Below are 22,921 nucleotides of genomic sequence, written 5' to 3'. Positions count from 1 at the left end.
TAGCTCATACAAAGCAGAATTTAACCAGCAAAAAACTCGTTACCTTCCCAAACCTGTGGAATATCCAGCAAACCAAATTCTCAGGCTCCTACAGTGAGCAGAGCAAGGACAGAACTAAACTGATTTTTTTTTTTTTTTTCTTACAATGCTACGCTGGTGTCCAATTGTCCTTAGTTCTAGGATGTGCAGCCCTGAGCTGCTCAGGGAACCCTTGCCTTATCACATGTGAAGAGGCTGTCTGCAAGCCCAGCAATACTCAGGGGACCAAGGGAGTTACAGATCAACATCAAGTATTTCAGGCTTCACCCCGACAAACTAATGGACACTACCAAGCATTCACACAGAATTAACCTCCTGCTTTCACTTCGGGCAAAGCTTTCAAAGAAAAGAGCATCCCTTGGAGAGCTGTGGCTAACAGCACCAACCGGGCCAAGCCTCTTCTTCACCAGCCAAGAGAAGTTTTGGCAGCGACTCGAGCAATAACAAGACAAGGACTTTAATCCCCTTTAATTGTGTGATTCTGTTGGGGATTTGTGCTGCTTCAAAAGCAGTGTCTGCTGTGGTTTTGAGTCACCTGATCCACACTGTTTTCCTCTCTGTTTTCACAGCTCTGGCATTGGCCAGGAGAGCACTGTGCAGATCCACGAGCAGCTTTCAAAGGTCAGCAGAGCACTGCCTGGTTTCACAGCCTCCGTGAGGCTATCTCAGGGCCTGGCTCTCCCAAGCATCCCACAGCTTCCTGGAGAGGTTGCTAATTACCAGACATTCATTATCTGTTCTTATAACCCAGAGATTTAAATTGAAAAAAAAAAAAACAAATTAAAAAGGGGAGGGACGGAAGAATGAAAAAATACTAAGAGAATGGATCTGCACTAAAAGTGCTTTGACTTATCCTGTAGGACTCCTGGCTTCAGTTCCTACAAGGAGACATTTTCAACTGCCTGTCAAATTCACATCACTGGGCCTATCCTCAGCACCCTCCAGCCTTGTCACATTTATATGGAGAGGTGGTGGAAGGATGGTGGCTGAAGGGTGTTTGGGGCTCCAAGAAGGAAAGGGAAAATATGCCTGATGCCATTCAAGGCTGATAACTCAGTAGGAGGCTGTAGAAGAGCTCCTCTGTCAGAAGAGGCAGGAGCAGTGCTGAACACTGCCCAACCTACCACTGCAGCTGAGCAAGCAGGAGGAATGTGGGAGAGGCAGGACTGGGAGACAGTGAGGGGATTAGGAAACACGATGCCAGGATTCTTCTTCCATTTCCTTTCTAAGGTAATTGGTCCTGTCTAACTGAGACAGACCCCTTGTCTAGACTGGCTGCCGGACTGAACAGTCAGACCAAATCCATAATTTCATAAGGTCTGGTGAAAACAACCTTCACAAATGAAGTAGTTGAAATGAAGTAGGGCAATGGTAGAGTGAATAAGGAATCTTGCTAATGAGCCAGAGGTAAACCAGAGCCTTACTTACACTCTTGCTGAGAGCTGTTCTGTTCCATTCAGCTGTGTATTTGATCATTCAGCTAAGAAACCAGCATGATACAAGGGATCTAAAATTTCAGTTGCTTCAACCGGAATATCTAAAGTAGCAAAGCAAAGAAGCCAACAAATTATTTCATTGTAAGCCAAATTATACAGGATATACCAGACAATACCAGGAGCATTAATGGTTTATTAGGGAAAGAACACCACCAAGTAGATCTCTCATAGCTTCAGTTTTCTGTTGCATAGGCAGCCCCTCTGGGTTGGTCATCCAACACACAGATTGGGGGGTACATAATTATGGGTCTCAGTCTGGGCAAGCTTAATCACTTTTTTTTCCATGAGGACCTTCCCTCGATTCCATGTGTCAGTGATAGAACAAGGGGGAATGGCTTTTAATGAAATATGGTAGGTTTAGATAAGATAGCAGGAAGAAAATTGTTTCCTTTGAAGGTGGTGAGGCCCCGGCACAGATTGCCCAAAGAAGCTGTGGATGCCCCATCCCTGGAAGTGTTCAAGGCCAGGCTAGATGGGGCTTTGAGTAACCTGGTCTAGTGGAAGGCATCCCTGTCCATGGTAGGGAGGTTGAAACGAGATAATTTTTAAGGGCCCTTTCAACCCAAACCATTCTATAATTCTATTATTCTGTTTCAGGTTATTGCATTTATTAACTTTAAACCTCATTTCCTATATTCCTATAGAATTTCACCAAGCCCTGAAGAAAAGAGAAAGCTATTTCTATAGCAGCATAGGAAGCCTGCACCACAGGCAAGCAGAGGGACAGGTCACACACATCTCAACACTGTCTGAGAACAGTATCAGTGGGATAAATACAGCCAAGGTGTGATACATATAGGAGTTCAAAAGAGACTTGTGTACTAAGTGGCTGCTTGACACAACACTAAAATTCTTCTGTTGTGGGGGTTAGGTCTCAAACATTTACCACTTAGGATAGTGATTTCTTTGTCACCAGTAAATGAAGACCAGTCAGCTGCTAACTTCAGCTCAGGAATATGCCACTAGTGATGGAGGACATCCAAGACCTGCTTGGTGACCAGACTGCAACACACTGCAAAGTCCTGAGATGCTGTCTCTGGACTCAGGCTTAGAGAACCTTTTCAAAGTGTTTATTACTCTCACGCACAAGGCACAGGAAACCCTCTGCGGTATATGTACATTAAAGACAGAACCACAAGTTTCATCTTGAACTCTGAGTGTGTGTGCGCAAGGAAAGTATGTGCAGAAATGACTTACTAGAAAGGAAGACATCTGGGTCAGATGTTCTCTTCACTTAGTTAATCACATGGAAGTGTCATTCTGAAGAACTTTGTGTATTAAGCCTGAGGAAAAGTGCTTTGTTCAAAAGCGATATGCACATAGCAAATGTGAGAACAAGAGTTCCCGTCTGACCCACAGAATCCACCACTTACCCTGTTATTTATGCAAGCTGCTGTCAGGTCATTTTTTACACACTCACATAGTATTTTCCAATCTATGATGAATGCTACACAAGATGAGGGCTATTCCTTGACATGTCAGACTAGTGAGAAAGTTAAATTACCTCTTTGTGAGTTCCAAGCTCAATGTATCCACAGAGAGGGTGAAACGCTCCTGTGCCACAGACATAAACATGGGTCCAGTTGTACGGCTGAAGAACTCGGATAAAATTGGCACACTCTGTCTGTTGGGAAAAGAAAGATACAGGTTACTTTTCATGTTTATTCTTCTCTTTCACATTATACATAGAATATAAGTTACAGCCATATAAGCTTATATAAGTTACAGCCATAGCATTGGTGTATTTAAACTCAGAACTACTGTAGCAGAAACTGTTTACAAGTAGTTCAAACCTGTTAGGACTATAACTTGACAGTGGCTATCTACCAGGCAGTTCATCAATCAGACTTGCAAACCTAATTCTGCTGTATGCTTACAGCCACGAGAAACTGTCTGCTCACACCACGGTTCGGAGGGAATCTGTTCAGCCAGTGTTGTAGCAAACACCACCCGTCAACAATTGGGCAGAGGTCGCAGAGCCACTGGGTTTGTCTGGCTACCAGTCTTCCTGCCTTTGCTCCCAGCTCAGGGTACTGCACATGCTTTAATACCAAAGATCACATGATTAAAGCGACTGCGGTGGGCTGAAAGGCTTCAACACACTTCCAAGGGCATGCTTTGTCTCTGCACCAACCACATCTTACTGGTGACTTTTATTTGGTCATTTCTGAGTCCAGTGGGACATCCTGGCTCTAGCTGGGCTTGCTCCATGTTGTTGTTGTTGGTAAGTAGCACAGGCATGCTTGCAAGGATGATACATGGGGCTGGGGGAAAAGCCTTGATTTAGCCTTGCCCAGAACGAAATGAACACAAAAACACATAACAGATACTTCAGAGGGAACACACAGGATTTGTTCATATGTTCAAGCCATCACCCTGCATCTAAGTGAGAGTCCGAAACAACTATTTCCCTCTCAGGACCTTCTCCTTTTTCTCTTAGTGTAGAAATAGACCAGCACAAATCTTCCACATGCACCAGTATCAGAATATTTCCAATGCTCAGCATTGTTTAGGTTCTGACTGCTGTAAAGGTAAGGGTAGTAACAAGTTAGAATAAAAAGCTAAACTCTTCAGGCAGAGAGCTGAGAGCATTTTGAGCTGGAAGATACCTTGGTAACCGACATGCTGGAGATTTTTTTTGGAGAGAAAAGGAAGAAATTTTATTTTACAGCCAGGAAATGTTTACATTTAGAGTGGGCTCTAGACACATGACGTAATCTGTGCTGCACAAAACATATAAAAGTTGTATTGTGTACACGTATGTACCTTAAATATACTTCCTAAAGAAGATTTGTGGTTTCTGGCAAAAGCCATTGAGTCTGAGATTTTTTTTTAAACCCCAACTGCAGCTGTCTGCAAATTAAGTTGATTTGTACACTGCTCTACTACTGTTTCTTTAATGAATTATAATGAAGTTACATTCAGGATACACCCAAGAAAAAAAGAAGCATTTTAATGTGAGAAAAGAGGATTCCAGGGAAATACTGCCTGGTATACATTTTTGAGGAAACGCCATTCATCTCTCAGCTGCATTTATTACACAAAAGAACAACATATCATGATTGATGCCTGCAAGATTGAATTTTTTTAAGTATTAATATTTAAAAACCAACAGAAATGTAACTTTGTTTTTCAATTAAGAAAAAACACTTAGGACATTAGTTCAGAAGAAGTGTAACAAGAGCTTACTAAAGCATTTTTTGCATTTAATAAAAAATACATAGATATGCATAATCCTCAGCCATAATAAAAAACATACATCATACTTACATGGGCATCTTTCCCAGCTAATTTGCATAATTCTACCTTTTCTTTTGCTGCAGGCCAGTAAATCTGTAATAGAGTTAAAACAAGACAAAGATGATGAAGATTATACACTGTCCTGTGACTGTAGATTATTCCAGGAATAAACAGTTAAAACAGATTTATGCATGTTGAAGGACCTTGCATGTAAATTGAAATGAACATGACTTCAAGTACAAGATCCCATTACAAAAAGTTAAGAGGCTTTAAATCAACCCCCCTGATTCTTGTTTATTTCTTCATTGGCTACATGTACTTTTAAAAAGCATTCAGTTAATCTGGCCGGGGCACCTTGTCACCATTATGTGTTTCTCTCAAAGTTATGATGAGCCAAATCATCTGGAAACTAAACTGATTGCAAAGCCAGGCAAATTACATTTGTAAGAATTTGGTCCAGTGGACTTGGCAGAACTGTTATAAAAAAACCACTTAGCTCTTTCTGCCAATTTTCAAATGAAAATAATTAGGTTCAAAAAACTAAGGACAGCTGAAGGGAAATTTGTAGAACAAAAAGTACATTTGGCAGGAATCAACAGTGCATGGTTTAAAAACATCAACATTAACTGAGTTTACTGAGAAAATGACACAGAAGTTTAGAGAAGAACTGTGGACCTTAGATAATTGCCAGTATATATTGATACTGTTTCTCTTTCTTTTTTAATCTGCCCTGCAGAATTCTACAAAATAGGTTTTGATGTAGATAAATCCAGATGACAACATACTATCAGTTACTGTAATCCAAATTGTGTTGGTGAAGAAATGTCAGTGAACAACAACAGTGCAGGTTCTGCCTCACTGATTTCAATTAAGCAGTCAAAACTGGATATGATTGAGTACATCTGATTCTATTAAATTTAAAATAGAAGCTAAATACAGATTCTTCTCGAATCACTGTGTTAAATATGGATATTTTGTACTTCTAATTTTGACAAGAAAAAGCAATTGTTATTTCTCATGACTAGTAATAAAAACACCACAAATCACACTACTTTTTAAGCAAATATTGATTAGTAAATTGCCTGAAGTCCCAGGCACCAGTCAGCAGGTCATTAGTAGTCACAAATGCTTTATAGTAGTCTCCAGTCATGCTTTACAAAATCTTAAATAGCAAATGTATAGGAATGAAGAATTATTATAATATGCACTAGAAATAAAAACAACATCAAGGAAGGACGCACAACTCAGTGGCATGCAAGAGGAGTTGACTGCTGTCATATTCCCCTTCACCCAGCTGTTGGCACCTTACTGGAAGTGGCTTGACATACCCAGGCTCAGTCCCACACAGGTAAGGAAAGCAAAAAGCAAGTGGCCTCCCTCAAGTACCTTTATCACTTTCCAAAACCTACAGTCACTGTTTCTCTCAATCTGGAAACAGTCTGGATTTTACTTCTTTCTCTTTCCTTCCCAGTGAAAATGGATGTATTGGATTTCTGCAAGGAAATTAATTTCCTCTCAAGTGAACTCCGTTACCTTCCTGATAAAAAACCTCTTAGCAGAGACAATGTAGTTTAAGTTACTTAAACCTTAACCCTCTGCAACAATATTTACATGGAGTCAGAGATAAGACAGTGTAACAGCATTGCAGCACTGGAGCACAAATTTGCTTTCCCAGAGCATTTTCTCGGAAAGATCTGGTCAAAGCACCCAGGTATGGAAATGCAATCAGCCATCCCAGGGATGTGTGGATGGCACAGAGCACAGTGCCAGGAAGCACAGAGGAAAGTACTGGAAACATCATGAAGGGCTGAAGGTAGGTCCAGTCTGGTCTCCACTGCAACACAGAGAAGTTTAAGAAGAAAAGCTGATGAAAAGCGACCCGTGAAGAAAAGCTGATGAAAAGGAACAGATAGAGGAACGTAAGATCATGGATCTCCAAATACATTTGGCCACGGAGATTTGTCTGAGATCTGATCCTCCGTTTTCTTGTACATAAACTTTATGCCCAAGATCCCTGAATCACTTACAGGAAAGCCTCGAGGTCTTCAAGGGGTTTGGGAGATTTTTGGCCAAAGTTTAGTTATCCAATGAGGTAGACAAGATGTCCCTTTGTAGGCTTTTGAAAATGCCCACCTGTCCTTGCCAACTACACAGAAGAACTGGAGGAGTTAAAAACAGAGACATCTGCTTCAAGGCTTCAGAAGTGTTAATGGACTTGAGTTACCCTCAAATCTTCTACAGATTCGTTCATGGGAATCAGTGTTTGTCCTACAAGGCTGAAATACACACATCCCCCCTTCTATGATAATTGACCACAGACAATTATTATTTAAAAAATCAATTGTTTTACTCTCTAGTTACTCAACAGCCTCAGTATTTAGCATTATATAAGGCCACATTAGACAATGAAAAGTGAAGCTAAGTGATTTAACTTGAAAATCAATTTGCAATTATATATGGGGGAGTAAAAGTGATATTTATTAGCTTACCATATGAGAAATGAGAGATTCCCAGAAACTGTCAGTTCTAAATCGTAATAGATCAAGAAAATTGCATCATTTGATGAGTTGCATCATAAAAATTGCATAAAATAATGAGCTGATGTGCTGAGCAAAAAAGCATGAACTTCATTTTTTATTACAGGACATGCTGTGTAACAGTGCCACAAGCCTGGTTCCCTCAAACACTGGCACAAGCAACATTATACATGTGTACTGACTTTTCTGTAGGGGGTGAAATTAAATTGTACCATTATATTTTATTCCAATGTGTTACTTAGTTTCGCAATATGCCAAAAAAGTAAGACTGGAGGCTCCTGTAGTTTCTTTCAGATTTAAAATCATTTAGCTTGTAAATGGTTTGAAGCTTTGAAGTTCTTTTTTTTTTTTTTTTTTCTATTTATATGCTTTATTCACAATGGTAACATCTTATTAACAAATTCTCTTTTATTCCCAAATTTCTCAATAAGTAAAAACCTCAAGGAATGGAAAAAAACCCCCAGATAGCCAGGTCTTATATATTAAAGGTGACAACAACATTGACTTGTAAAGTTACAATAATTTTGTGTTACAATCAGTACAAATTATATACTTAATATACTTTATAGTTGTATGTATCTGAAATGTCTGGAGAAATCTTAGAATAGCTAAGTGGAGTTACTGAATTTAAGGCAAGAATGCAACTAGTTGGAATATGTGAACTGTATACTTAAACAGGATTCTTTTCTTTTCTTAATCTTCGGTTTATTTTCCTTTTAAAATAACCATATCAAAATTCCAAAGGTCAGCTACTGTCATGATTTCTAGATTTTCTCTTCTATTGCCCAATTAAAAGAAAAAAAACAACCTCACCATTACTTTTAAATCATTCTTCAAATATTTTCTTAAATTTAGGAATGGGAAAGAAATTAAATTCTCCTAATAAATGGAAGTTAATAAACTCTTTTCTATCAGAGAGAAAGAAGACCTCCCAGGAGTACAAAATTAAGCAGTACATAAGTGTAGGACAGATAAGGTATCACTTTAAAGGGTAGCTGGAAATTGATTTCTGATTAAAACAAAACATTTAAAACCACAGAGGTCTTTTCCAGATCAGGAGCAGTGAATTTCTAAAAGTAACATTTTCCCTTCCTCCAAATATGCATTTTACTATAAGAAAGGAATGAAAAAGGAAGTAATTTTTTTTAATACATTATTTATATATAAATAAATTGGTATGTGAATGCTATATATATATATATATATATATATATATATATATATGTATGTATGTATGTATATATAAAAATAATATCTGGATCCACCACTAAGAGCCAAATTTCAGCTGCCATCTGTCATGAATTAATAATACTGGTATTTTACTCATTTTCATGTATGCATCTTTCTCTATCAGATTTTGTTCCTAGCCTAACACTTAAGATTATAAATCTTCAGGAGAAGGGGTGCTCAAAGATAAAACAGTGAAATCTGATTACAAAAAAATGTGTGAAAGTACAGCTTTTTCAAGAATCACTTCTAATTAGGCTACTAAATCTAGGATGGTGCAGAACTTTACAAAATGAGTGGAAAATGCTATCTATTGTCACAATACAAAAGAGGAAGATCACAAGCTATCTAAACAATTTAGAAGCCCACTGGGTCTTTTTTCATCTGTTTTTAAGGTTTCAGAACAAGTTTTTAGTTAGGGAAGAAATAATACAAGTTTCCAATGAAAACGGAGTGTGGCAGAGAAGACAACAGAACTTGGTAAACAGCCACTATCCCACTCTAATATTGTACTTTTCTTAAATAACCTAGCTGAATTACATTAAGGTGGTAGAGCTGCTCTTCATCAGGGCTCCATTTAAGTATTCACTACATTGTCACACGGAAACTGATTAGCTCAGCTGCCAAAAACAGGCATTAGTACAAGAAAAAAAAATGGTCTGATAAGTAAAGAACTTGAGGTACAAAGTTACTCGTGCAGTTCCCCAAGAAACAGTGTCAGAGCTCATCCTATTTCATGCACCCTTCAGTAGCTTTGGTAAAAACCCAGAACTCTCCAACAACCCCTGCAGATGACACAAGGTTGGGAAGCATCACTAAAACAAAAGAAGTTAAATTATGCAGGAATAATCAAAGGGCTCTGAAGACCAGAATTATCAACAGCCAGAGGAAATGGGTATAAACTGCTAATAAATAAATATAAATAATAGATTGTAGATTTGAACAAAAATCAAATCTGAAACATCGGCGTAACAAGGATCTGTTCCACAGCAACAACATTCCTAAAGAAGTTGCATGAAGTATCCCAAAGGGCCGCTTACAACAGATGATGATTTGGGACCCTGAGCCAGTGCACGCTGGGACAGATGAAAACAACTTGTTCCAAAGCTGCTGCTGGGGATCTGACATGTTTATCTATTTGGCCCACATGGGGCTGTGTCTTCTAGCACCGACAGCTCCTGCAGGTTGGCAGCTTTTCAAAAGCTTGTCAGGCCTTGACAGCATTCCTATTCCTGCGGAGCTGGGCGGGTCGCGCTGCAGATCACACCGCGATGATCGCGCTGACGTGTAACCCCGCGGGCACTGTTAGCACAGCCACAGAAAGGGGCACCATTGCTTTGCAGCTATTTACCCACTGTTTACCCAGCTGACAACATTTTGTATTTCGTATTTATTTAGCGCAAGGAGTAAAATAGAAAAGGCTTTTGCAAACTCACAAGAAACTTCGATGTACTGACGTCATGTTTCCAGCAGGATCCCAGAGGTTGGTGCTCCTATAGAATTTCTTTGCCAGCTTTCCAGCCTCTCATGCTATTAAACATCTCTCCGTTTTACACTGCACTTCTGGTGGTAATGGCACAGAGGCCTTCAGTAGAACTACTTTCCTTTGCTGACCATCTTTATTTTACTCACAGGAAGAAATCACAATTTTTCCAGTTTGCAAATAGCTTGCAGAATTTGTCAGGGACACTTCATAATGCCATTCCTGCAACAGGAGCTAATGGCTTCTGTACAGGAAAACTTCAGAGAAAATACATCCCTGTTACAGAAAGAAGATTATCCATTGCTATATTTTATATATTTATTGACTATAATCACTTTCGCTTTCTGCATTCATCTGTCATTCTGGAGGACTTGCTCATTACACTGTGGTACTTGCTGTTGTTTTATAATGAGGTTTACAAGCACTGGAAACCAGACAGATTTTTTTTCAAGCTGCCAGCTAAGGAAATTTTCAACCTATTACACAATACATTTCATAAAAACTACAATGATTTAAGAAATTCTGACTCCAGCAGAACTACTGATTTATTTCATCAGGAAAAATACACCAGGAAATAAAGCTATAACTTAATATATGGAAGTCAAATTAACTAATTTAGGTAAATTAATAGGTTTTAAAAAGGAAGTTATTAAATTATATATATGTATACATTAGAGAAGGGAGCAGGATACAATGCTTTGGATCCTTCTTTGCCAGAAATGTCTTAATAGAGAGCATTAGACTCTAAAATATAATCTTGCCAAGTAATTATATCTACACATGAGAATAAATTGTTGGGGATCCTGACTTAGCTTTTGGAGGTATCAGTAGCTCCTAACAAAACAAATATCTGAAATTGAGAGCTTTATCAAAGTAAGAAGTTCATGTTCAGCTTTGTTTTAAAGAACGGAAACCCCAAACTATGCACAATCTTGCACTGCAGTCTCAAAGCTGTTATGCCTCTCTCGCCCCATCAGCGTGCTTTTAACACTCCTTCCACAAAGTCCACAAATGAACACATCATTTATCGGCAGAAACTTAATATTCTAATCAATTTCTACTCGTTTTAGTAGCTGTATGTAAGCAGATCATTTTTTCCAGATGACTCGTACTCCAGAGGAGTACAAAGGACACACTTCAGACCCTTGTAGTCCCAACATGTGTGGTTTCCCCACACTGGGAAGGCCTGGAAGTGAGCCGCCTGGCCCAGTGCCAACCCAGACCACGCTCAGTCTAAACACAGCACCGGCAAGTGCTACTTTCTGACACTTCACTGCTACTGTAGAGTATCCTTTAGCTTCCTCCTCAGGGGCTGAGATTTTATACACAGCTCCTCACGCAACTTCCTTCATCTCATCCCTTCCCTCCACTGCAAGATTCAACCAGCCAAGCACAGTGGAATTAAAGAGAAACACTCATGTGACATTGCCTTGTGTTACCTGGGCATTTAAGCAAGAAGATACATTTATAAAGTTGTTGAATGCCCATGGAGACCTGGGAAATCAGCACACCAGGACGTTCTGCAAGGCTTCTCAGTCAGTTCTACCCATTTAAATATATTTTGCCTCAGTGCTTTTTTTGTGAAAAGTTAAATATTATCTGAATAGTTAAACTATTATTTTACTACTAAAAGAAGTATTTGAACCTGCACACATATTTAGTCCAGATACGCAAGTGGTTAGGAATTTTATTCCCTCCTTTCTGGTTACCACAGATACGTAAGCATGCATTCTCTATTCATCTTAGGAAATCCAAATTTTCTTTCCAATACAAAGTGAGTCTTTTCTCTACCACATCTATACCAAATGGCACTGTCTGACTGCACATTAGTGCTCCTGGCTCCATCTGTGTTCTGCTCTTCTTGGAAAGCACAAGGTCCGTAATGAACAGCGCTGGTTTGGCCAAAGGGAAAATGTCACCAGCTTGGACTGAGGGGTGGCTCACACAGAGTGCTGCCACCTCCAGAAAGGTCTGGGCTCAGAAAGCCCCACTGAACATAATGGGAGGTGACAGCACTCAGCATCTCTCAGGAGGCAAGCAGAAGCCCACAGAAACAGAAGTCTGCTTTTCACACAAACAAAATCTGTCTTCTACAGAAAACCTACACCAAAAATCAATTTGTGGTCTGAAAATTTGCAGTTGTGAGTAGTGCTGTTATTAATGCAATATCCTGGGAGGGGTAGTGGATTTTGAATCAATTACTGAGATGACAGAAGCAAGGTAAGTGCTTGATAAAGCATGCCAGGAAGAAATTTCCTGAAATACCCAGAATCTGAGTTTTACAGAAACTGCCATGTGCAGCATTGCTGAAGTCCAGATAAGGAACAAGATATTCAGACTGGTACTGTATCTCTTCTATACAATGACAGCAAGCGTTGCTCTCAAACGTGAGGGCAAAATAGTCTCTTCTTCCACCTGTTCAGCTCCTGCCTGCAATCACATTAATTCAGGGTCAGTTACCTCTTCAGAGCTGGCAGCAGTACGTAGTAATTTAAAACCACCCTCTGGTGCCTAAAGAAAATACCAAACACAGCTGAGAATTCAGATTTTCTTCCTATCTGGGACAAGCAGGAAACCAGCTTTCATGTGTTCCTGTTGCAAGCATCTGGTTTCCACTCATAGCAGTCAACTGTGCTTACAAAAGCTCCAGTTCACCATGTCTGCTAGAAATATCGAAGGCTAAATTGTCATCTTATTATCTCAAGTTAACACACTGTCACCGGGCACAGGCAAGGGACTACAGGAGATCCCAGTGGAAGCTTTTCCTAAAACTAGTCATTCTAGATATTAACCAAAATGTTAAAATTGCCACTTTTATTTTACTATGATTTAAACCATCCAAATTGCCTCTGCTCTGTTCAGTATTAGAGTAAAGTAATCCCAGGGATGCCAGGAAGCAATGAAAGAGCTGTCTTCAGTTATTTCCTTCCAAATGCTTTGAAATGAGGAGGGTAACCATGACCAGAGGAATTGAGAAGTGAACACTCTGAGCTTCATTTTTCCTGTCTGCTGATATTTTGATGCTATTTTCATGCACTGCAGGGCTCTTCCACACAGCTGATCTCTTGCAGGTCATCAGTCACAAAGGACATCAATCAGCACAAGAAACTCAATTGATTAAAGATAATCTGTATAACTACGGCAGGTGAGATGATCAAATCTTGGTAAATTTCATTGCACAACGAATCTGCAGTTACCCAGAGAAGAAAGAAAGAAAGAAAAACACAAAACCAACCAAACAAAAAGAATTTAACAAAATTTAACTTAGGAGATAAACTCCGTGGAAAAGGCACTGACCTTTTTTACATTTTTGTTTACATCAACCAAGTTGAGCAGGAAGATGTGGTCCTTTGCCCCGACTAGTAGCCGGCCCCTCTCCTCATCCGGCAGCAAGGTTCGAAAATCAAGCCCCTCTGTTGAGCCCAGGAATGGGATGCAGCTGTTTGAAAGCAGCAAGTCTGTGGGAAAACGAAGAAAATCTTTATAATCAAAATGTTTATATATGACTCATCAGTGTCTTTTATAAATACATGCAACCAGCATGGAGTGTACCAGGGAAATGAGTGCAGTCTTGGAGCATGTCTTTCCAGAGTCATAATACAATTCCTGTTAACTTCGGGTTCTCTGGGGTTTTTCTTACTTCCAAATTGGGCAATATTTACTTGCACAAAATATTTTTCTACATAAAATTTTCTTAACAAATTATCTGTAAGGCATAAAGGAATGAGAAATTCAACAGAAATTAGAAACCAAGAAAGACATATCTTTGCAAGATGTGTGCTATATCTTTCCTTCATCCCAAGAAAACGAATTCTGTTTATATCACCATACTCATGGATACACATGATCAAGGATCAATACCTCACCGTATTTGGTGCTCCAGATATAAAGCAGCGAAGAAGGTCAATGCCAGCCAAGAATAATTAGGAGCAGGAAACAGTGGGTAGGAACATTTGAAGATCATCCAGTTCAACTCCCTCACTATGAGGAGGAACATCTTTCACTGGACCAGCTCGCTCAAAGTCCCACCTAACACAGCCTTGAACGCTTCCAGGGATGGGGCATCTGCAACTTCTCCGGGCAACCTGTACCAGTTTCTCACCATTCTCATCATAAAAAATGTCTTTCTTCTATCCAGTTTCTATCCACTCTCTTTTAGTTCAAAACTATTGCCCCTTGTCCTGTCCCTAAAGGCTTTGGTTAAAAAGTCCTTTTTTCCTTTTTTACATCTTTTTCACAAGCCCCTTTTATATATTGAAAAGTTGCAATAAGGTCTCCTCAGAGCTTTCTTTTCTCCAGGCTGAACAACCCCAAACCTCTCAGCCTGTCTTCATACGGAAGGTGTTACAGCCCTCTGATCATTTTCAGGGCTCTTCCTTCCAAGGTCCATGTCTTTCTTGAACTGGGTGCCCCAGAACTGCATGTAGGACTGTAGGTAATTAAGAAAAAAAAAAAAAAGCTCTATGAAACTAATGAAAGAACCTATACTGTTGCAAAAAAGCTAAAAAAGCTGTAAAATAAAAATTCTGTAGCATTTTGCCTAATGAATACTCTGTGGACGTAATTCTGGACGAGGACACAAACAACATATAGAAAAGAGCACAAGAATATTTAAGTCTTGTTGGGTAGTCATTACTTTGGGGAAAAGAAAATAAACATGTGAATCAGTTCTTCCACAAGCCAACTCTCCAAGCTAAACTATTTGGAAATCTTCAGACAGAAAGGCAAATCCTGTATTTAATGGGAAGATAAAATTAAGGGTATTTCCACCTTCCTGGCACTGGATGGACAATGTAGCATTCCTGCTAGAAAACCCAGACTTACCGCACAAGTTATTGGCATATCCTGATCATGATGAAAATTCGGGCCAGTGTTTTGGAGAAAAAAGTCCTGAATTAAATAAAGGGAAAAAAACCCCACCCAAACATTTTTCTCCAAGGTCTTACACAAACCAAGTGACAGGCAAGAAAAGATTAAGTTCTAGTCCTGGCTAATGAACAGAACCATGGGAGAAAAATATTTTATCATTATTAATCTGACTACCTGGTATATAATTATGACAATTATTTTTTGGCTCAGTCACTTCTACTTAAGTTTGTGTACTTTTGTCTGGCTCAGTGCAGGATGTTGTTATGGTACAATCTGAAAACAAATTGTCATGCATTGCAGCTCCTATTCCCCTAGGTGAGATTTATTTGGCAGTACTTTGGGAAAAAATCTTGCTTCACACTGAAAAATTTTATCTGATGCTGAGCATTACATTACTATACACCAGCACTGTCCTTTCCCACATACCTTTCGTGAAGGCAAAGATGTCAGGATTTGTTTTCTAAACCAGTAACACTTTAAAAGATGTTTATTAATTGCCAGCAAGACCACTTTGGAAGCAGCTTATGGTTAACATGGTACTATAAAAACCTCAGTCCTCACCTGCAGAACACAAGTAACTAGCATACAGAATATGAGGAAAAATTCCTTCTCCTCTGCAGTCACAGGAATTTGATCTAAGGATAAATTACATGCTTGTGCAAATGCTCTAAAGCACTTTCAGCACTTAAAGCCATGCAAAGCATGGGCCTCTGCAAGAGTGTCAATTGCAAAAATATGTGGATTTGATTCTTCTCCACATACATGAAGGACGATGACTGAGACTGCTGTCTACTTCCAGTTTCCTTATTTGAAAGGAATGATCTCTGAAGAGACCATCCCAAATGGACATTTGTCATCTGTTGTTTAACAGTTCTAGAATTTCTCAGTAAAAAAAAACCCACCTAGAACAGCTACAACAGTGAGGGAAAATGCTGCCTCATGACTGAAATGCCCAAGTGGGAATGAACCCTGCCTGATGCCTTGTACAATCATTTATTTCACTGCATCGTAAGGAAAACATCTGTAGAATATTCCAGATTGAAATGACAACACTGCACACTCCTTTCTTACTGGTGCAAATGACAACACAAGCTGCAAAGTGGTGAAGAATCACGTTTGGTACCTACTATTGAAAACAGCTTGGAAATAAGACTCTGAGCATGGCCACTGATAAGATTATAACTGTAATATGACCTAATAAAACTTTACCAGCAAATATTAACAGAGGGTTGATTAAATTTCAGCTAGATTAATAATTGTTCTCAGTCTATAAAACAACGCATTTTAATCTTACGCATTGAAATTTCCCTTCACAGCGAGACATATTTACTATCACCAAGGATATTGCACTGGAAAAATTTACTGTGAAAAGCACATTTCCCAATGATTCTCAAGCTTAGAGCAAGCTGTTGATTTGAATCACTGCATCTCTGTAGCCTGGCTAACACAGAACCAGCATTCTCACAAGGTACAGTAACAAAGTTACAGGGATGGTCTTTCACGAGTACGTGTTCAGCACTCAGTTTATGGTCTCTATTTGCTGTTTTCCTCAAAATTAAATACTTTTTTCCAGCCCGGTGATTAACTAAGTATCCAGCTAACTCCCCTTCTGGGTTAATATTTCACTGCTGACTGATAGAAGCTGGAATAGTGACTGGGTTTTATTCATTTCACACAGTATCTCGGTGGACTTGGCTCAAAACAGCATGATCATTGCTTACTTATAAAATCTCCAGCAGCAGAGCCACAGCAAAGAGACTTCAAAAGTAAAAATCTCATTCTGTTCTGATCATATGTATTTGCATTTATAAAACATATTTACACTTGTTAGCATCAAGTCACATGTGTGGTGACCATGTTGCCATTCCTCAACTCCAGCATGCTGTCACAATGCAGCAATGTAGAACCACTTGGTTCAGAATCAGAATGCCCTTTGTGACTAGGTACAGATTTTTTTTAGTGACAAGCCATGCCTAAATTAGCAGAAAGGGAACATCTCAGCCACTTTCAAAACAGTTACAGACAACTTTGAAGGACTCTGAAACTAAAGGCTGTATAACTTTCATATACAGGAAAGAACAAAGGTTGCATCACTTGCCTTTAGGGAGGAGCAAGTCCTTTCTCATGTTGGAGAATACACGTGAAGGTTTACATGGGCATTGTAGAAACTCAAGCAAATTTCTGGGATAAAGAAAAGTATTTCTAGCATGACTGCAGCAATTTATCCAATTCCTAAGGTATGCTGAGTTTAAAGTTGACCAGTTGACCCCAGATGTATTGGTATGAAGGCAAAGAGAATAAATACTTCCGGACTACTACCAATCTCTACAATGTAGTGCAAGAAGTAAATTACATTTTGTTTAGCTGCATGTCACCATGGACAAAGCTGTGCATGTGAAGTGGCTCTCATTGATATACAATACTATTAGGCCTGGTGAAAAACGTAATATTCATAGAACAGCAGGGCCTCTCCAAAAGGATACAGACAACTGGGAATAGAGAAAACATGACTTTCTGTGTTCACAGTTTTGTGTTAAAACCTTGGTTATGAGAAGCCCAGAAAAGAGCTGTGTACTAAACCACATGTTTTGCAGTTAGGGACTTCTCTGTTCATCTTTCAGGACGGAATTGTTCCCCAGGAGGGTATTACAGTTATAAAAGTGACTGTGAAAAGAACACTTTTCCAAAGATTCCTAAAAAATTCAGGAGTACTCTGCTGTAGAATTTCAGGCATTTCAGGGCATTTTCACATCAACCTTCAAGCATCTCTATGGGTTTGCTCAAGAGAGAGCACACGCAACATATCCAACATCTCTGTTTGCAAAATGGCATTATTTCAGGCAGGTATATAGGAACGACGTTCTCTAAGATACAGAGGCTTAAATATAAAGAATGTCACGTTTCAGGCAATTTGAGACACTTCTCTCCTTTTATTAATTTTCCAAACATAGCTATCCAGATATTACTGAAAAGGAGACAATCTACTATAGTAGGGTAGCTCAATTTCCTAAACTAAGACCAACTTTGCAAAATAGTTGTACACTGATAATAATAAAGGACCTCTGGAAGCAATGCTAATAAAGAATTCCTATTAGAAAAATTTGGACTACCTATTCTCCTATGGTAAAGTGAGCTACAGGTCACTGAACAACTACATCAAGTCCCTAACAGGCCAGTTTCATGTCTTTGAGGTGTGCCAAGCAACCTCTCTCAGTTCGTAGTCTTCTGTAAGGATGTGCAGGTGGAGCCAGTTTCTGCCTCGTAGACGTAGGAACATCACAACAGCACCGTGGTAAACTGGAAGGTGAAGGGCAGGGCAATGCAGAGATGTGTGTCTGCACAGTGAATCCGTGTGCCGCAGCATCTTCCATCCACGGGAGCAGGAAAGCAGCTTCAGGATTGCCAGTGAAAAAAGGAAGAATTATGCAGTGCTCACGTGGCTGCCATCGGGTGTGAGCCCCCCCAGCACAGCTCTGTGCAGGGAATTCCTCTCAGTGGCCGGAGAGCAGCATCCAGAGGCGAAATCGCAGCTGACCGTAAGCTCGCATCGCCTCTGCGTGGGCGGCCGGATCTTGGGCCAGGTGCTCAAAGAGGTTGAGCGGCTCGACCGCTCGCATTGCCGGCGGCAAGCTGATCTCTGCAGGAAGCCTCTGGTTGCCTAGGACAAAGTGCTCCAGGCGTTTCAACTGCAGGCAGCGGCGCAGGTATGCCATGATGTCCCACAGCCGCCGTGCAAATTCCCTCCTGCGCCACTGGGACAGCGGTACGGTGGTCAGCACGTGCATGACCACAGTCTTCCAGGTCGAGCTGGAAAAACCTGTGCCCCTCAGGATGCAGGTGAAGAGCTGCAGGCATTTCAGGTGCAAGCTCTCACATGGCACCTGCCTGGCGACGTGCTGGAAGAATTTTGCCTCTGCCACAGCGTATGTCTCAGGCCACGCTGTGCTTGCGATGGAGTCGGCCTCGGCGGGATGGCTGCTCACAAAGATGCTGGAGCTGCCTGTCTGGGCCTCTGTGGGCTGGCTGACCGCAAAGATGTCGGAGTCCCCGTGGCGCACCCCAAACAACATCTTCACCACCAGGCTCTTCTTGCCTTTGCTCAGCCGGAATTGGCAGGACCGGCTGCAGGGCTGAAACACCAAGTGCCATGAGTACGACTGAGGCAAATGCAGCCACGAGCATCTCACCAGCTGGTAGAACCAGTGGGAGGTTTTCTCCACGTCCAGGTAGGAGCCGGTGCAGAGTGTCTCTAGGAGGCTGGGCTTCTGCTTCCGCCGCAGCTCCTCCTGCGAGTGGTGCAGGAAGCACAACAGCTTCTCGCCCAGCTGCTCCCTCTCGCACGTGCACACCAGCTCCACACGGACGCAGAAGGTCCTTGCTGCCATCTGCCCTGCACTGTTCAGCTCCAGGTGGAAGGCGTGTCCCGGTGGGGGATTCAGTGGGACCAGCACGCAGTACACCCCATCCTGCTCACGGGGACTCCAACCCTCAAAGGCACTGCCCACCCCGATGGCTTCTTGAGGCACCGGGTAGAAACTATTGCTCACGCTGTCAATAAAGACATGCGTGAAGCTCTCCATCAGCTCAGCTGCCACTGAGCGACCTTTCTCCACGTCCTCGACGGGACACTGTATGCGATCCACTAAAAGGATCCCTCGCTTATTCCCAGTGTCACAGGCGTCTTCTTCCTCTTCAATTCCACCACGGCTGCCTTTGCCCTTGCCAGCATAGCCTTCTTTTTCACTGGCAGCCACATTACCTTGTTCTCCTTCTTTTGCATCTTCATTCTTCTCTCCATTCGCATTTGCATCACCCTGCTTCTCATCTCTGTTTGCAGCACTGGTCTCTTCATTTCCAAGGTGAGTGGTTTTTTCTTCAGTTGCAGCAAACCCACTGTGGTCTATTGCCTTCCCACCATCACTGTTGTCTTCCTGCCCAATCCAATCACTGCTTTGTTGTTCACTGGCATCACTGCTTCCCTGCACCTTCACATCTGCTTTTTCTTCCTTTCCATCTACCTCGTATACTCCTTTATTTACATCATCACTGTTGCCTGCCTTCATATACGCATCATCGGTTTTTTCTTCATTTCCATCTCCGTCTTCCTTTCCAGCATCCTTGTCTGGCTCCACCTTCACATCCTTGTTTTCTCCTTCATTTACTTCATCTAGGTCTTCCACACCTCCAGTAACATTGCCAGGTTCTTCTTCATTTCCTTCGGCAGTATTGTCTCCTGGCATATTCCCATCACTCCAGCCTTCATCTTTCTTTGCATCATGGCCATCATCACTTTTAACATCACTGTCTTTCTTCAACTTCACATCTTCATCTCGTTCATTGGCATCATCATCGTCTCCTTCGTTTGCAGCCACAGGACTGCCTTCTCCTTCATTTCCGCTGCCGCTGTCATCTGCCTCCACAGTCACATCTATGGTTTCTCCATCTCCCTTGGAATCCAAACTGTCTTCTTCCTTTTCTTTTTCCTTCTCCTCTCCCAAGATCTTGCAGGAGCTCTGGTCCTTGCCGCTGCTGTTGGTTTCGCTGGCTTCAGGACTCCTCCTGCAGCTAAACCACAGGCCCAAGAGGAGCAGGAGTCCAGCAAGAGCCCAGAATGGCCACTGCTGCAGGGCACCAAAGAGCAGGGCTCCCCAGCCCTCGTCCTGCTGCTCCAGGGGCCCTTGCTCCAGCTCCTGCAGCAGCCGAGCCATCTCGCGGTCAAGCAGCTCCTCACGCTCCTGCATTCGCCGGTGCGTGGCCTCATCCAGCCCATCCCCAGCTGGCTGGGGGTACTGGATCAGGCTTTGCACGAGCACGAAGAGCAATGACAACAAAGCCATGGTCTGCAAGAGGACACACAGAAGGGGTTCAGTAGGGCCAGCATGGAGGCAGCCAGTGGGGGGCAGGAGCCACAGGGACGTGGCAGCAGGAAGGAGAGGGCCCCCGGCAGCTGGCAGGAGGCAAGGCCTGCACCGCTGCCCCAGCAAGCACCGAGCCTGAGCAAGGCACTCCCACCAGGGGCTGGGCCCTGGATGCAGGGACAGAACACACGCCCCCGGTGCCGGCGCTTCTGCCCCAGCCCTCCCCCAGCCCTGCCTCCCCACCGCCTGTGTGCACTCACCGCTTGCCCAGGCTCTACTGGGGCAGCGGCAACCCATGGGGCCTTTAATAGCTGCCCCCATTGTGACACGGCCCCTGTGCTGTCACAGGCCCCAGAGCGCATCACAGGCCAGCCCCACCCGCCATCCCCAGCCCGGGAACTCATCATGGCCCTGGGCACCCAAAGCCTCAAGAGACACAAAGTGCAGACCCATCAGTCGTGAACCTGGGAACCCCAGAGCTTCCCTGTACAAAGCAGGCACAAGCGCCCTCCCACACAAACCCTTGTCAAATATAAATATGGGTGACATGATCCATGGATGCTCTTGGTATACGGGTGCAAGCTTTATTTAATCTTGGAGGGGGACATTTTTTATTAATAATATTTATATTGATTACTTTTGGGGCAGTATGTCATATAAGCTAATGTTTTGTTACAGATTTAGTGAGAAATCTTTCTGAAAGAAATCCAGGTTGCTTGAATGATGCACAGGAAGATCTAACACCCTCCTTTAAGAGGCCCAGTAAGTTAATTACAAAATTTTGGTGTCTTCAGCAACCTCTCAGCTCTTAAAACTCTATGGTTCAACACAGTGCAAAATTCTGGGATAGCCAGGATTTTGTTCAGAAAGTAGAATGTCTCCTTTTTCAAATTTGTAGCAAAGATGTACATCTGTCACTCCCACCATCTTCAAAATTGTCTGCCTTAAACAGAGTTAACCAATCTCTCTGACTTGTTTGATGTTGCGCTGGTTAAATAAAGGAAATTCTGACTCTTTCTGCTATCTCTGTGTATTTATCTCCAAAGGACTGTGAGTACGGAAGAGTCATCCCCTATATTCCTCAGCTCTTCTTTGGGGAACTCACCTAGAAATGGAACTGCAGAAATGGGGAGGGAGGAAAAAGAAACAGGATGTGAATCGAGCACCTGCATAGTGACCACAGATGTCCACTGCTAGACAGACACTGACGTCAGGCAGATCGTGCCCTCCAAATAGTGCTCAGAAAGAGAACAAGTTTGGGATTTCTGAAACTGCTCTGAATTGGATTTGCTTAAACACATGTCATTAGTAAAAGTAATCAAAGAAAGAGTTTTGATCCCTCTTCCAAGCTGATGCCACTTATCATGTCTCTTCCCCCTGCATTCTTCTAGGGAAGCTGTTTTTGATGTTGTCCCGTCCTTCTTTTTATAAGAGAGCAAAAATCCTTTGTTAAGTATTACTCTTTCAGTTTTGTTTCCTCTCATCTTCTGAGATATAGTAAAGTGAACATTCAGCAGAATAGTTTTGTATTTTTTGAATACAATTCTTCTTTTATCCAATTGAGGCCCTTCTGTGATCACGAAAAAACAGCCTCCAGTCAGTGACATCAACAGTTTACACTCATAAGAGCTTGACATGGGTCAGTTCTCCAAGGTTATTCTTAGTTCAACTGCTATGTAAGCTGTTGATGTCACTGACTGGAGGCTGCTCTTCAGGACATGATATATATGATAATTATATGACAGAAAATGCAACATAGAGTTGAATCTGACCTTCAAGTTCACTAGCTTAAAAAAGGAAAAAAAATGTCTGCAAGAAATTTGCTGCTTTTCCCATTACTAAGATGTAATAAATGCCTTCAAGTTTATACTCAGTCGACGGCATATACACATGGACAGCAGCACCCATCCATCTTCAAGCTAGGGTACATTTTAAGTCTCAATGATCACTGCCTCCAGAAAGCATTTTTGAGACAAAACAGGCAAAGTCTTTTGCATATCTAGACAATCATCCAATACTAGGATCTTCACTCTCACATAAACACTTCATGTTTTTCCATAGAGGAATCTGAGATAGATTTTTCTGACAAATAACAGACCACCAAAAATTAATTAAACGACAAACAAGGGAAAAGCACCACTTCCTCACTCAGCACATTTTCCTTGATTTTCA

The 22,921-nt window shown here is 41.6% G+C and overlaps 1 protein-coding gene across 9 annotated transcripts in view; it reads right to left on the bottom strand.

Moving 5' to 3' along the window:
• Window positions 1-22,921, bottom strand: part of LOC138100894 (semaphorin-3D-like) — a 36,405-nt gene that overhangs the window by 3,673 nt on the left and 9,811 nt on the right. For 4 of the 9 annotated variants that reach the window (XM_068998720.1, XM_068998723.1, XM_068998722.1 and 1 more), the window contains 3 exons: window positions 13,320-13,480; window positions 4,806-4,868; window positions 3,040-3,159 (listed from right to left, as the gene is read on the bottom strand). In XM_068998720.1, coding sequence (XP_068854821.1) covers window positions 3,040-3,159; window positions 4,806-4,868; window positions 13,320-13,480 — 344 coding nt within the window. The other 5 variants (XR_011146951.1, XR_011146950.1, XR_011146953.1 and 2 more) reach the window with 5 other exon arrangements.

This window comes from Aphelocoma coerulescens, unplaced genomic scaffold (assembly GCF_041296385.1).
Source record: "Aphelocoma coerulescens isolate FSJ_1873_10779 unplaced genomic scaffold, UR_Acoe_1.0 HiC_scaffold_151, whole genome shotgun sequence".
Classification (NCBI taxonomy): Eukaryota; Metazoa; Chordata; class Aves; order Passeriformes; family Corvidae; genus Aphelocoma; species Aphelocoma coerulescens.
Note: the sequence above shows the minus strand (reverse complement) of the source record. Positions and strands in the feature narration are given on the sequence as shown.